Source organism: Sciurus vulgaris (assembly GCF_902686455.1).
Source record: "Sciurus vulgaris genome assembly, chromosome: 10".
Lineage (NCBI taxonomy): Eukaryota > Metazoa > Chordata > Mammalia > Rodentia > Sciuridae > Sciurus > Sciurus vulgaris.
In genome coordinates, this window is record NC_136470.1 from 102,741,221 (window position 1) to 102,756,938 (window position 15,718).

Here is a 15,718-nt window from a genome sequence, read left to right on the forward strand (position 1 = left end):
ATGTGCAGGTTTTAGGGTTCATTGTGTCAAATCCTCATTTATTGTGAATATGCTTTGCATTTGAAGGAATGTGTTCAAGTTTTCCAGATGATTATTTACCCTTGGGTTATCATTTTTGTATAGTCTGTTTCATAGATTATTTGCAGCTAATGTAGATTCTTATATTGTCTATCTTTATCTGGGAGATTTTAATGGGCCTCCGTCAGATACTTCTTGAGGTTTTGGGGATAAATATGAACAGATTTCATGTTAGCCTAAGAACTGAGTACCTACAGAAAGAAAAGCCATGTTAGATGTATTTCAAAATCAGATATGGGAGAATACTTGAGATTTGTGAAGTTTTTGATATGTTTAAATACTGAGATGTAGGGAGTACAAAAAGGAATGTTAGAGATGAGAGCCTACTAGCCATAGTCTCAGTGTTTCACACATACATTAGTAGTTCTGAAGTAAGCTAGATATTGTGCTGTAGGCGAATAAGATCCCAGTTCTATGGAAAATTCATTTTAGAGGAGAGGGAACGATTGTTTTCCAATAAAGAACTGTGGGTATTTCTCTAAGAACGTGAATGGGATATTATTAGGGCTTGGAAGAATGGACTTCAGGAGATAACTTTGAGGAAGGTTGGCATTTAGGCAAGAGGAGTTTGAAGGAAAATGAAGGAAGTGCAAGATATGTTTGGAGGATGGGGAGCAGAACAGTTTGGCAGGAACGTGAGAATTGTGGGCTGGAGGAATAGAAAATGGGACACAAAGTGGTTTGGACTTAGATTATGTAAGGTTTGAATAGCAGTCTGAGAAATACATGCTTTAGTGATTTTATTTTTGTATTTTAACAATACAGTGGTTATTTGTCTATTTGTTAACATTGATACTAAATATTTGAGAAAAATCTTTATAGTTTTTTTTGTTTGTTTGTTTGTTTTGCGGTGCTAGGGATTGAACCCTGGGCCTTGTGCTTGCAAGGCAAGCACTCTACCAACTGAGCTATTTCCTCAGCCCCAGTCTTTATAGTTTCACTTAGAAAGTTCTTTTAGTAGCTTAGAATAGAATTGATTAAAACTTAGACTTTCCTAACATGAGCATTTTTTTATTACTTGTTATTGACAGAACACTACATTTGAAACTTGGACAGAAAAAAAGTATAGCCTTTAAACATCTGTTGATGATGTATTTGGAAATAAGGCACATATGAACCTGAAAAACATTTATAAAGCAGCAGTATATTATTTGGTTTTTCACTTTCTTTTACTTCATTTTCCTTCCCAGGACCAGTGCCTAGTACTAAATGTATTTGGTGTATTTATTCCAGATAAGCAAGAAGTTAGGCAGCTTACTTTATGCCTTGCTGTTTGGAAATGTTATAAATCTCAGGTGAGAGTAATTGGGATAATCCTTGCCTCAGTCCACATGTAGCATATGTAGAACAGACCCAGGTATACATAGGAGCCATCGCACAAACCCATTTCAGGACCACACAGTTTTTTCAATTCCTGACGACTAGTTCTCAGAGGCAATGAGTGTTCAATAACAAGAACAAAATTTAACTAAATTAAAAAAGGAGCTTCTGAAAATGCTTTTCATAAGTATCACAGTGGAGTAGGTGATTTGATGAGTTAACTTACTTTCTTACAAGATTAGTATCCCCTTATAGTCTCAGTAGTTAGAACCGGTCACTTTTAATGTTGTATGTTACAGAGTAATTTCCTCACATTCATAGTTCATTTGAGATACACCCCACACACATGCTCACAATCTGTTGTCATTTAGTCTTTCATGATTCATCCTTCCTCTCCATTTTTCAGTTCCTCCTTTCCCTTTCTCTCCCCTTGCCCCTGCCCCTTATATCTTTTTTAAAATTAGCACATGATAATTTAAGATGTGATTACTTAGATGATAATTCTCCTTTTCTTCAGGATTAATCATTTGTTTTAAGTGCTTGGAGCTTTATGTGTGAAAAGTATAATATAAATGTGTTGTCATTGTTTTAATTGTAATGATTATCACATCAAAATCATCTGTTTTCATCCTTATTTTCTGTTATGTGGTTCTTAGGTTCAGAATTTAACATTACGCAGCCAGAAGTTGGGTGTGTTATCTAGCTCACAGAATGGTCCACCAAAAAGCACTAGTCAAACTCAGTCATTGACCATTTGCCATAACAAAACAACAGTGACCAGTTCTAAAATCAGCCAACGAGATCCTTCTCCAGAAAGTAATAAGAAAGGAGAAAGTCCAAGTCTGGAATCACGAAGCACAGCTGTCACTCGGACATCAAGTATTCACCAGTTAATAGCACCAGGTGGGATAAAACTTTTTTTGAAAATACTTGCTTTGTTTATTTTCTTGACAGAGCAAAAGCAAAGGATGTCTACACTTGAACAAGGATGACATTTTTAAAACATTTTAAAATGTGAATTTCCTGAGTTAAAGTTCTTTATATAGCTTTAAAAAAAGAGATTTAAAAACCCAATAGCTAAAACAAGTTATATAACAGTAAAATAGACATTCTTTGTTAATTAACAATTGATTAATGTCTTCATTATGTACTGGACTGTCCTTGTAACAATAAAACATTTTAGCTTTTAAAAAAGATTTGCCTATAGTTTATTTAATATATTTTAGTGGAACAAATTTAAAAGCTTCTAAAAAAGCAAATATATTATTTTGTTTAAAGTCATCTATAGAAGAATTTGTCACTTTCCAAAAATGAGGATTGTGCAAATAAGAAAAGTTATTTTCCTTGCTATTTTTTTTTTTTTTCCATCTCTGATTTCATGTGGGAGAAAGATGTCAGGGAATCAGCTAAGTCATTTTCATTCCTGTCAGGCTTTGAAGCTCACCTGTGCTTCCTCTTCTTTCTACAGATAACCTTGCCTCATGGTTCTTATACTGAAAATGTTGGGGCCATCCCATCCAGAGTGAGCTTCCTTACTATCTCTTATAATTATCTCATTATTTCTCAGCATTGAGCTTTCTTCACTTCTAATAAGATAAAGTGTTACCTACTTTCTTCTTAAAGTCAGCACCATTTGCTTATGATCCTATCTCTCTCTCTCTCTTTTTTTTTTTTTTTTTTTTTACCTATTTCTGACATTGTTTAATAATTATTGTAGCATGTTTTGTCTTCTCATGCTGGATCCTTTGCTTCCCGAGCATATTAGGTCTTCCCTATTCTTAACATATCTGCATGTTTTGACAACAGTATAACTGTTGTTTATTGTGTGTGTGTGTGTGTGTGTGTGTGTGTGTGTGTGAGTGAGTGAGAGAGAGAGAGAGAGAGAGAGATACACTAGGGTAGACACTTCATTTAAAAGATTTCCTTTGGTCCAACAATCTCATTAAACATATTAAACATCTTTCTGTTTCCTTTTACCTGGCTTTAGTTTTTTCTTTTTTCTTTTTTTATTTTTTCGTTCTTGTAGTACTTGGTGCTCTACCACTGAGCTATATCCTCAGTCCCTTTAATTTTTTTTTTCCCCTATTTTGAAACAGAGTACTATGTTGCCAGAGCCAGCCTCAAACTTGTGATACTCCTGCCTTAGTTTCCTGAGATTTCAGGCATGTCCCCCCACATCCAGCTAACTGCTTTTCTTTTTATAAAGTTGTTCTACACTACTTAAGTTTGCTTTTTCCCCACTTACACCTATTTCTCTTTTCATGCTTCCTCTATGTTAAAATTACTGTCATTCACTACCTCACTAAATGTCAGAATTTTGGATTGGTGTGATTCCTCTGGTTAAAACTTTCTCCTCACTGAACATTGTAGCATTTTGTGCTCCCTTATGGTTCTTTATTTCTTTTCTTTTTTTTTTTTGGTACTGGGGATTGAACTCAAGGGCACTCAACCACCTGAACTACATCCCCTACCCTAGTTTGTATTTTTATTTAGAAACAGGGTCTCTATGTTTTGCTCAGAGCCTCACTGCTGCTGAGCCTAGCTTTGAACTCTCGATCCTCCTGCCTCAGCCTCCTGAGCCTCCCAGCTCTTTTTTCTTTTATAGTGATCTATATAATTATTGATCTTAGCTTCTCTACTAGATAATAAGGTCCCTAAGGGAAGAATATAATATTGAGTGCTTCTGCATGTGTCAGCACTATATTAACATTTTACATTTATTAACTCTTTTTTTGTTGTTGTTGTTTTGGGGGATTGAACCCAGGGGCGCTTAACCATTGAGTTGTTTTCTATTTTGAGACAGGGTCTTGCCAAGTTGCAGAGGGCCACCCTAAGAGGCCGGTCTTGAACTTGCAATCCTCCTGCCTCATCCTCCCAAGTTGCTGGGATTATAGGCATATACCACTGTACCTGGGTGATTCCTATAATTTTGATAGTGTTGAAGAATACATAAACTTTTTTTCCAGTGAGAGTACTTTCTTCAGGGAAATGTGGAATCTTCCTCCCCCCACCCCTCTTTTTCTTAAAGTGAAAACTCTTTCAGGTTTAGTTCAAGCAAAGAGATCTACTTTTGGATTTAGGTCCCCTTAACCAATACCTGGTTACAAGTTGCAACTTACTCTTTCCTCTTTTGTTGATAGTGTGATAAATATCTTTACTGTTTGCTGCCTTCTGATTGGCAGTATTTTATGTAGGTAGTAACCCAAATTGCCTGAGTCTCAGGTCAGTTTCAGTTCCAGATTCAGATCTTTCCTGTATTAACCAAATTCCAGTTTTCCATTATACTGTTTATTAGAAACAAAATCACACCAGAACATCTTAAACCACATAAACCTTTCCAAGTACCAAACTTATAAGTTTGTTTAATCCTTATACTGCTATTATTGAAAGCAATTCATATATTCTGGCAAGGCAGCAGCTATATGTTATACTCGTTTTGTTTACCTCTTCTTATTGATAGGAAGTTAATCTGAAACTAAGTTATTTTGAGAGATTCTAGAATTGGTAACTTCACCTTTTATTCAGCCACAATCGTTCTGTCATTTTATATATTAAAAAAACTACTTGTGTTCTGATGTAAACCACATTAATAATAATTATATTGTACATGGTTATTGTTTCCTTATATGTATTTATAGAATGCTAAAATAATATTTTCTGCACTATTTCTCCTTGGAGGTGGAGTTCCTGCTTGTTAGTAGTTCTGTGTGTGTGTGTGTGTGTGTGTGTGTGTGTGTGTGTGTGTGTGTGTACTGGGGATTGAACCCAGGGGCACTTACACTGAGCTACATCTCCATCCCTGTTTATTTTGAGACCCTCTTGCTAAGTTGCTGAGGGTCTCGCTAAGTGCTGAGACTGGCTTCAAACTTGTGATCTTCCTATCTCAGCCTCCTGAGTCAATGGAATTACAGGTATGCACCACCTTTGCCTGTCAGTAATTCTATTTTTAATGCATAAACAAAGGCAAACTTAAGCCAAATGTCTAGAAAAGCATGAACTATATTACAGCTGAAGAATTTTTTAAAGTTTTATTAAATTAGTCTAATTAAAAAATACATCATTTTTTGCAGTGAAAACATCTGCTGTAGCTGCTATAATAAAATACGGGTAGCTAGAAAGCCCAGATTAAGGTCTGGTGATACACAGTTTATGGTGAGATGTCTTGGTTTGCAGATGACCTTTCTCTTGTTATGTGCTCACATGGCATTTCCTCTGAATGCACAGTAGCGTAGGGGTAGCTCTCTGATGTCTCTTTAATATAAGTACACAAAACTTGTCACTTCAGGGCCCCATTCTTACAACCTCATTTAACCTTGATTAATCTTAAAGGTGCCATCTCCAAATACAGGGAGATAGGGGCTTTAACTTATGAATTTTGTGGGGCAGGGGGATCTGCCCATAACAAGTCCCTAGACTCAGGATTATGGGTTCTGTTAGACCCAGTGCTATCCCTTGACAGCATTTAATTACTCAGTTTGTTAATCTGTAATATGTTGGATTTGTGTAGTACCATGCCTACCTCATGTAACTTGAGTGAAAAAATGTTATTGTAAAGAATAGTTATTTATGTGTGTATCTATGTGTGTGTAAGAGAAATGATGCCAATCATTTGTCCTCCAAATATTAGGCCACCCTGACAATAATTATTTAAAATCAGAGGAACCATGTAGCATGACATGATTCTCTTGAGTGGTAGACTTTTCTTATGTGGGGACATTGTTTCAGATATTGTCACAGTTGGGCTAGGGATGTAACTCAGTGGTAGAGCACTTGCCTAGCATGCGCTGAGGCCCTGTGTTCCATCCCCAGCACCCCGCCCCCCCCAAATCCTCATAATTATTCTGTAATATACATTTTTTTCACATGGACTTATGAACTGATGCAAAATATGTAAACTTATTTTGACTTCTGATCCAAGAAAAATTTAATGTAGGTGAAGGGATAGGCTATTCTATTGAATTACCAACTCTAGAATATAAACAGATTATTTACTTGCTAGAGCACAAAAATCAAGAATATGGTAAATTTAGGCTGGGTGCAGTGCCACATGCCTATAATTCTAGTGATTTGGGAGGCTGAGGGAGAAGGCCAGCCTCAGCAACTTAGTGAAGTCCTAAACAACTTTGTGAGATCTGAAAGAAAGTTTAAAAAAATAAAGTAATAAAAGGTCTGGGAGTGTAGCTCAGTAGGAAAGCACCCCTGGATTCAGTCTCCAGTAACAAAGAAAGAAAGCATATGATAAATATAAATTACAACATTACTTTAAAAATTAAAGTGGACCTTTTCTGTCATACTTGCAAAAACTTATTTCCTTAACTATAAGAAGGGGATAATAATTCCTGCTCCACAGGCATTTTATAAATAAAAGTGAGAGATGTGAACGCATCTTGAGCTCCTTAGAGGAAATGAAAATCTAAGATTTTGTTAATTCACATTCTATGAATATTATATAACATAGCCTATATGTAAACATTTATAAAGAGCTGACAGTCTTTGTTTGAAACAGTAGTCTACTTACTATGTGAAAATTATTTTGTGAGATGAAATTTCAAACTTAATTTCCGTGTGTGTGTGTGTGTGTGTGTGTGTGTGTGTTGCAGTGCTGGGGGTTAAACCTAGGGCATGATAAGTATGTGTATGCTCTATCACTGCGCTACACTCTCAGTCCCTCATTCTTTAAAAATAATTAGTAAATGTCAACTAAATCTTCTAAACACTTTATTGAGATGTTAATTAGATGTTAATTTCATTAAAGGATCCCTAAAAATTTAAATAATAACCAAATGCAAAAAGTGTTTGAGAAAAAGTTGGAAGTTTTTATAAGGCTGTTGTCACAGATGTTGAATATAAAAGTAGATGCAAGTCTTTCAGACATGTAATAGAACTTTTATCTTTTTCTGAGATTCGAGGAAGAAAAATTATGCCCTATCTTTAGACCTTTTTTAAATGTGTATAATTCTATATGATATTAGTATTAAACAATCATTGCAATTTATCTTATAGCTACCCCAGTTTCCATTTTTACTTATGTAGGGAGGATTTTGCTAATACTTCCCTCTGTGTAAACATATGTACCAGTATGCAGAAGAGACATAATGATGGTGGTATTATTCACAGCTCATTTATGATAATTCTTATATATTTTTATCCCTGTCATGAGTGTTTCTTCTGTGAAGAAGATCTGTTACCATCTCTTAAGAATTACCATAAGGTTTTTGTGGCGGGGAAAGCATTAAAGAAGATCCTTTATTTAGATAGCATGGCCTTCTGATTGCTTCATGCTCTACAGGCAAAACTAGTGTTCTCCTATTTCTAGAATGGCCTTTAAGTTTCATTTCTTTGTTACAATGGTTATTTAACTGTGCCGTAAGACTTACACGTAGTTTGCTTAATTGAATTACATTTTCATGCTAAACATTTTCTCTTCCTGGAAAAATAATGAGTATTTGATCTCAAATTTTGAAACTTATTTGGGAAATTTTATAAGTACTTACCTTGCCTGTTAGTTGGAAGTATGTTTAGAAATAGTTAGGATGAGATCTTTATTTTATTAATTTTAATATACATTCTTATGATTTGAAGTTATCTTTATATGTACTAGTTTAGCCATGTACTCCTCTCTTGAAGAAATTCAAGTGGATAAATTTTGCTGAAAGTTAATGCAGCTATTCTGGTGACCTATAACATTTAGTAAGAACAATCATGTATAAATTCAGATTTATGAATAGAATATTTAAGGCAGTTTTCTTTTGAAACTTTTCACAATACAGCTATTTTATCAAATTTTTGTAGTCTTTTAAGGAAAAACCATTTCTTACAAAATTTCAAATCACCCTTATCTGAAAGACTTGTTATTTAATTGTAATGATTATGTCCTTCGTGGTGTGAAAAGTTTCCACCTTTAGATTTATTTAAAATTTTCTGATATTTTTGAAATCAGTACTAATTGTAATTTTTTTCTCTCACAGCTTCATATTCTCCAATTCAGCCTCATTCTCTAATAAAACATCAACAGATTCCTCTTCATTCACCACCTCCCAAGGTTTCCCATCATCAGCTGATATTACAGCAACAGCAACAGCAGATTCAACCAATCACACTTCAGAATCCAACTCAAGATCCACCCCCATCCCAGCACTGTATACCACTCCCAAACCATGGCCTTCCTCCAGCTCCCAGTAATGCCCAGTCACAGCATTGTTCACCAATTCAGAGCCATCCCCCTCCTCTAACTGTGTCTCCCAATCAGTCACAGTCAGCACAGCAGTCTGTGGTAGTGTCTCCTCCACCACCTCATTCACCAAGTCAGTCTCCTACTATAATTATTCATCCACAAGCACTTATTCAACCACACCCTCTTGTGTCATCAGCTCTTCAGCCAGGGACAAATTTGCAGCAGTCTACTGCTAATCAGGTACAACCCACAGCACAGCTAAACCTTCCATCTCATCTTCCACTCCCAGCTTCTCCAGTTGTACACATTGGCCCAGTTCAGCAGTCTGCCTTGGTGTCCCCAGGTCAGCAGATTGTGTCTCCAACGTCACACCAGCAATATTCAACCCTACAGTCCTCTCCAATCCCAATTGCAACCCCTCCACAGATGTCAACATCTCCTCCAGCTCAGATTCCACCACTGCCCTTGCAGTCTATGCAGTCTTTACAAGTGCAGCCTGAAATTCTATCCCAGGGCCAGGTTTTGGTGCAGAATGCTTTGGTGTCAGAAGAGGAGCTTCCAGCTGCAGAAGCTTTGGTCCAGTTGCCATTTCAGACTCTTCCTCCTCCACAGACTGTTGCGGTAAACCTACAAGTACAACCACCAGCACCTGTTGATCCACCAGTGGTAAGCCCTTGGAAGCTCTTTGACTTTCTTGCTGAATTAAAAGTAAAAACTATTTTCTCCCACACTGTTATATTGCTAAAACTAAATGCCTATGAAGTTTAAAAGCTTGGGATTTCCATATGTCAGTATTCTGACAAACATGCTATATGGGCAAAAAAAAAAAAAAAAGCCATTATTTATTGTAGTATGGTTGCATGCTTGATAATCTGTGATGGTTATTAAAATCCCTCGTTAATTTTATTACTATTTAAACAAATCCATCTGCTATCTTTACAGAGTTGATTTTTTTTCCCCAAGGGAATGCATTTGAACCAGTGTCATCTGCACAAAGTTTTTTCTCTTAAGGTGATTATCCTTCATAGATCCCTTCTGTTGGCTTGTATGTTCTTAAACGTATGATTTATCTAGCTAACCTTTTTGGTTGTATGCATTCAGAAGTCCTGGGCTTTGAGAGGCTTTTGTTTCAAGGTGGAGGAGGTATGCTTGTATGATGTAATTTTTTGGTAAAATTGCATTTTATAATTAAAATTTTATAAAAAATTATTCTAGGAAAGCCCAAGTTTGCAAAAAACATTAATTGATTTTTTATTTCTACTGAGGGAAAATATGTACTTAAAATATTTCTCATTTACAAAGCTTCAAAATCTCAATAAATAATTGTAACAGTGGGAATGAAAAAAAAATCTGGGAGGAGTAAAAATTTTGAGTAACTGAGAGTATAGTGAAATTTATCAGAAAAACTTCTAAAAATGGTTACATGTTGTCTAGAAAGGAAAATTATCTTGAAAAACATTTAAAAATAAGCATCTAAAGAATTTATAAAATAATTTACAACAAATTTGAAATAAGGACTCTAAATATTTAGTTAGAATAATCAAATTTATAACTTTTTTTTTCCTTTTAGTACTAAGGTTGAATCCTGGGGCCTCTTCCATGACAGGCAGATACAAAATATGTTCCCAGGGGTTTTACTTTTATTATGACACAGGGTCATGCTAAGTTGTGCAGGCTGACCTCAAATTTGTGATTCTTCTACCTTAGCCTCTTGAGTAGCTGGAATTTCCAGCCTGGGCAACCATAACCCACTCATAACTAATTTCTTACTGAGGAGAAGAATCTTCCTAAAAGGGAGGTTTTGTATCAGACCTCACTGAAGAGATTTTATCACTTAAAAGTTAATTGACTTAGAATAGAAAGGAGTTTCAAAATGCAAATTTATAGATATTTTATTCTTGTCATTTTTAGTGATCTTAATAAGCATAGATTGGATTTCACTTGCTATTCCTTTTTTTAACAGAACTTCACAGAAACAACAGTGCTAGAAATGTTTGTGTTTATAATTATTATGTCTATTTTCTTTTAATGGATTTTTGAAGTGTTTACAGTGGGTACTATCACAAAAACTGTTTAGGAAGTATTTGGTACCTTCAGAGAACTCAAATTTAATTTAAATTTTATTTTCTATCTACTTTAGTTGTTTGGTTTTTAACAAGATAAAATAAAACTTCTATACATTTCTTATATTTTTCTAATTGTTTTTGTTAAGGGAAAATATTTGGGTAGAAATATAAAAAATGTAACACTTTAAAAACTAAATAAATTAAAGCTGAAAATATTTACGGTTATATTTTGTTGATTTCTTGCCTACCTCCCTTTTAAAGATTTTTTTTAAAAAAGTTTCTTATCTCATTTTTGCAAGTGTTTTTTCCTATGAAATGAATAATTTTCTCTTATCACTAATATGGTTATTATGCTTGCTGTACATGTTTCCTTGTTACCTTTTCTCACCTTTTACCTTTCTTTGAGTAACATAGCTCTGTTTATTAAATTGCTATATTTTTCATCAAAACACATTCTTTACCATTTACAGTTTCTTGGTGGTTCCAAATATTTAAAGGTAGAGAGATATACTTATTTCTTAAAAGATGAAGTTTTGAAAGATAAGAGTGAATTATCAAAGTGAAATCAGTATGTTTTTTGAAAGATATTTATAAAAGATTTAAAGTTTTTAATTGACATTTGGGTATAAATGAGATATGTTCAGGGTAGATAATTTAGAACTAATAAACAAATGTTCCTCAGTTTATTTAGGAAAGGGAGACAGATGGGAATAATGGACTATATTGAGGTAAGTTTGGCAGTCTTTGTTATTTTTAGAATAGTTATAGTTATGAGCTAAACAGAAAATGTGATGTGCAGTTTCCTAATGATCTTGTGAGCAAAACCTCCACTTTGCTGTTTTCAATATTTTAGTTGTTGCATTTAGATTTCTTTGTGCTGATCATGCCAGATACCTGTGACAGATTTGTTTTTGCCTACTTCCTTTAACCTTTTAACTTACTTTGCCTTTACATGGGAGTTTGGAAGAAAGTATGTATAGTTAGCCTTAATTATAGAGAATGAAAATCATTTTACAGCATTCTTTCGATTTTTTTTTAATACTATTTGTGTTACGACTTCATCCTTTAAAACACTTTCATTATTTTTAAAAAATCAGTTCAGTGTATGATAAGCTTTGATTCCTGAAAAGGTATTATAGCAAATGTTTGAGTGACATGTGACAGCATGAAGATTAAGGTGAAGTTTCAGCTTTTCTTTGGAAGTAAGGTAGAATCTATTCAAGAAAATGCTATCCAGATAAAATTGAACTGGTTAATAAAACCATACTTGTCTAATTACCCTGAATGAATTCCCCAACCACTCAGGCTCATTAATCAGGTACCAGAAAAGGATTTTTTTGTTTTTGGTTAGCCCTTAGATGTCTTTCTGGTTATTTTTCCTATATTGAACATTATCATCATTTTTTAAAATTACTGTTATCATGAACAGATGCTACCATTGTTACACCGTACAACATTAAATAACAGTTTTCACTTCTGAGACCATACATGAGGCAAGGAATCTATTTCGGTAAGACAGTTTTCCAGATATAGGGTTATAAGTGGATTACTTTAATAACATTGCCTACTTAGAGGCTGATTCAGATCATAATTCAGAATATTACACTTGATATAAAATTATCAGTAACAACAGAATATTTATACTTTTATATTTTTATTATTGCTATACCTGGTATCCATCCCAGGGCCTTGTGCATAATAGGAAAGTGCTCTAACCATTGTGCTACACCCCTGGCCTAGCCCAGTAATGTAATTTTTGAGTTTTAAAAAAGACTTAAAGAGACTTGGGAATATTTTTATTTTTGTTAAACTCTCTTGCTTGTTGTTATGTATACCTTCATAATAGATGACACTTGATAGCACCTTCTATAAACATGGCTTATGCTGGATTCAGTAATCTTGATCACTTTAATTTTATATACTTCAAATCATCAAAATTTTTAATAGTTAAAAATAGCAAAATTAGATGTCACAGTTATTTTGTGAACATTGTTGATTTTATTGGGATATTATTAATATTTATTGGACTGTTAATCAGTTTAGTTAAACAATCCTAAAACTCTCATAATCCTTTTATAAATTTAGGTAAAAGCCTAGCATATTTAAAAAGAGGGAGGTGAACTGTTTTGCAGCTTTATTTTTATTATCCTTGTCATCTTTCATAAATGTTAAATAACAAATGATGATCAATTAAAATAGTCTCTAGAAATGCACTTTGAAAATTCAGCCTTCAGTTTAATGTTAGTTATTTCTAGTTATAGTGCTTTTTCTCAGAGATCTTTTGATTCCATGTTCCCTCTTAAGTATAAACTTTACAGTTGAATAACAGAAATATGGAACAATATCAAAGAACTAAAATATATATCCAAATGGCTTAGGGTGTGTGTGTGTGTGTGTGTGTTTGTGTGTGCATGTGTACACGTGAGGGTTTTAAAGAAAGGTGTTTTCTGTATACATGGTGTTAGCTTAAGGATTCATTAATTCTTCAGTAGAACAGAAAAGGAAAGATATAATTGCATACTTCTTTTAAAAGCTTTTTGGACCTTAGTTTTCATAGTTTAATCTTTAGTTCACAACATAATGATAAAAAGAACCTGGGATGTAGTCCTACTGGCAGTACATTTCCTGACCTATTATGTTATTTTGGAAATTCACTTAGTGTGCCTTTAAAAATGATGAGTACCTACTTGGATTTATGATGACTAGAAATTAATAGACACAATATTATTATTCTTGAAATTGATATTTGATTATAGTGAAATAAAAACTTTATAATTCTCAAAATTTTACGCTTAGCTTTGACTATCATTATTTTGGAAAATTTAGTGATTTTTGGCCTAGAGAACTGATCCACAGCTAGCTTTCAGTGAAATATTATCCAGTATAATGAAAAACTCCATTTGAATGATTATAAGATTTTCCTCTCAATTTGTCAGAATAGTCATTTTTACTTGTTTTAAAATTTAATACACTTAGAGTTTAACTTTCTAGAATTAAGAATACCTCATTAAATGTATTTTTGGAAACACTGTAAGGCAGTGTGATTTGTCATTGCAGGTTTATCAAGTAGAAGATGTGTGTGAAGAAGAAATGCCAGAAGAGTCAGATGAATGTGTCCGGATGGATAGAACCCCGCCACCGCCCACATTGTCTCCAGCAGCTATAACTGTGGGGAGAGGAGAAGATCTGACTTCTGAACATCCTTTGTTAGGTGAGAAAATGCCAACATATAGGGGAATTTTTCTATTTGGTTAATGTGAGTAAAGAGAAGTATTTTTCATTAGAGATGGTATTAAACTAATTTGTTGCTGTGGATGCTATAGCAAAAGATAGTCAAGATTTTAAAAGATTTTATTTTCCTTCTTGGAAAACTATTTAATAGCAGGGAGACTTTGCAGTTTATGTATTTTTCAGTACTACTCAAATGAAAAACATGCATTGCAAATCTAATTTTCAGTGGTTTATACAGATGTGTTTCACATGCCTATTCAGATTCATGAATTTATTTCTATCTTAAAAATTAGAATAGCTGGGCACTCCTGTAATCCCAGTGGCTCAGGAGGCTGAGGCAGGAGGATCATGAGTTCAAAGCCAACCTCAGCAACTTAGTGAGGTGCTAAGCAATTCAGTGAGACCCTGTCTCTAAATAAACTACAAAATAGGGCTGGGGATGTGGCTCAGTGGTCAACTGCCCCTGAGTTCATTTCTCCTTCACACCAAAAATACATAGAATACATTAAAATTCTGTCAAAAGATTTAAATTATACTTTCATATGCAAAATAATGATAATTTTAAATTATCATAAAGCATTCTAAGTCATATCTGATATTCCTCGCAATTGTTTGTGATCAAGAAGAGTAAGTGCTTTTAGTTTCTTTAATATTATGGTACTTTTCTTACAAGAGACATAGATTTAAAAAATTTTTGCACTTAAGCAAATTCTTACTCACTACTTCAGTGCTACTTATGAATTCAAGTACCTCTCCTGTACATCCTTCCTCACAATATCGAAGTTCCTGTGAATCTTAGGTATCTTACTGAAATATTAGTTTAACTTACAACCTAGTGTCTCATCCTAAAATGGATACGTTCCATTTAAAAAAAAATTACGAATATTTTTATCTAAATCAGGGGTTCACCATTCAAATCTCTTCTCCTGCCTATTTTTTCATGGTTCAAGCTAAGGAGGATTTTTAAATTTTTGAATAGTTGAAAAAATCAAAATAATCATTATTCATGTCATGTGAAAATTATTTGAAATTCAAACTTTATTGAACATAAAGTTCCGTGAAGCATAGTCATGCTTATTTGTTCAACTATTACCTATGGCTGCTTTTGTGCTATTATCCACAAAGATGAGTAATTGCAAAGACCATATGGCCCTTTACTGAAAACTTGGTGACCTCTGAGCTAAATAATACCAAACTTGGTTCAGGCTTTTTTATAAGTATTCTATTCTGTTGAATATCTCATGGCTCTCATGATTGTTTTTAGGTAAGAAAAACCACTGTAGCAAGCATGGAAGCCAACTGTAATGGGACGCTCACCCTGTTTTGTACCAAAGGAACTTTTGCCCTTCTGTTTTCTTCATTATGCCACATCCTCTTTCCTTCCATTCTCTCAAGTTTTTATTTCCTTATTACTAATGTGGATCTCTGGAAAGTAAAAAAGAGAAAATCAATTTTCTTGTAGCTTTTTCCCCTCCTGAAAATTGAAAACATTTAGTTAATAAAATTATATAAAGTAAGATGGATTAACATCATTTCCTTTATTTATTCAAAGTAATACCTCAAAAGATAGATTTAAGTCTGTAATATCAAATATATGTAGTTTCTTTATACTGAAAATGCATTTTGAAGCTACAGTTTTTCTGGAGTTTTTATTTAAAAAGCAAAAATGTAGGTTTAATTGGATATTAAACATGCATTGTGACTGTGATTTAGTTACAAACTAAGCACCACTAATGGTACTGAAACCAAATTTAAACATTTTTTGCTATGTTGAAACAATATCTTTACATCTTTTCCTTAGAAATATAGTCTAAGATCCTGTGGATGCATATCCCTTTGGCTAAATTTC

The 15,718-nt window shown here is 33.8% G+C and overlaps 1 protein-coding gene across 7 annotated transcripts in view; it reads left to right on the forward strand.

The window, feature by feature from the left end:
* PHC3 (polyhomeotic homolog 3) overlaps positions 1-15,718 on the forward strand; it is a 78,028-nt gene that overhangs the window by 36,847 nt on the left and 25,463 nt on the right. For 6 of the 7 annotated variants that reach the window (XR_013766503.1, XM_079155774.1, XM_079155772.1 and 3 more), the window contains 4 exons: positions 2,055-2,301; positions 8,367-9,238; positions 9,536-9,583; positions 13,696-13,849. Coding sequence is in view for 6 of the 7 variants with exons in the window: in XM_079155774.1 (XP_079011900.1) it covers positions 2,055-2,301; positions 8,367-9,238; positions 9,536-9,583; positions 13,696-13,849 (1,321 nt within the window). In the remaining variant the exon portion in view is untranslated. The remainder of the gene's footprint in view (positions 1-2,054; positions 2,302-8,366; positions 9,239-9,535; positions 9,584-13,695; positions 13,850-15,718) is intronic. The other variant, XM_079155773.1, reaches the window with a different exon arrangement.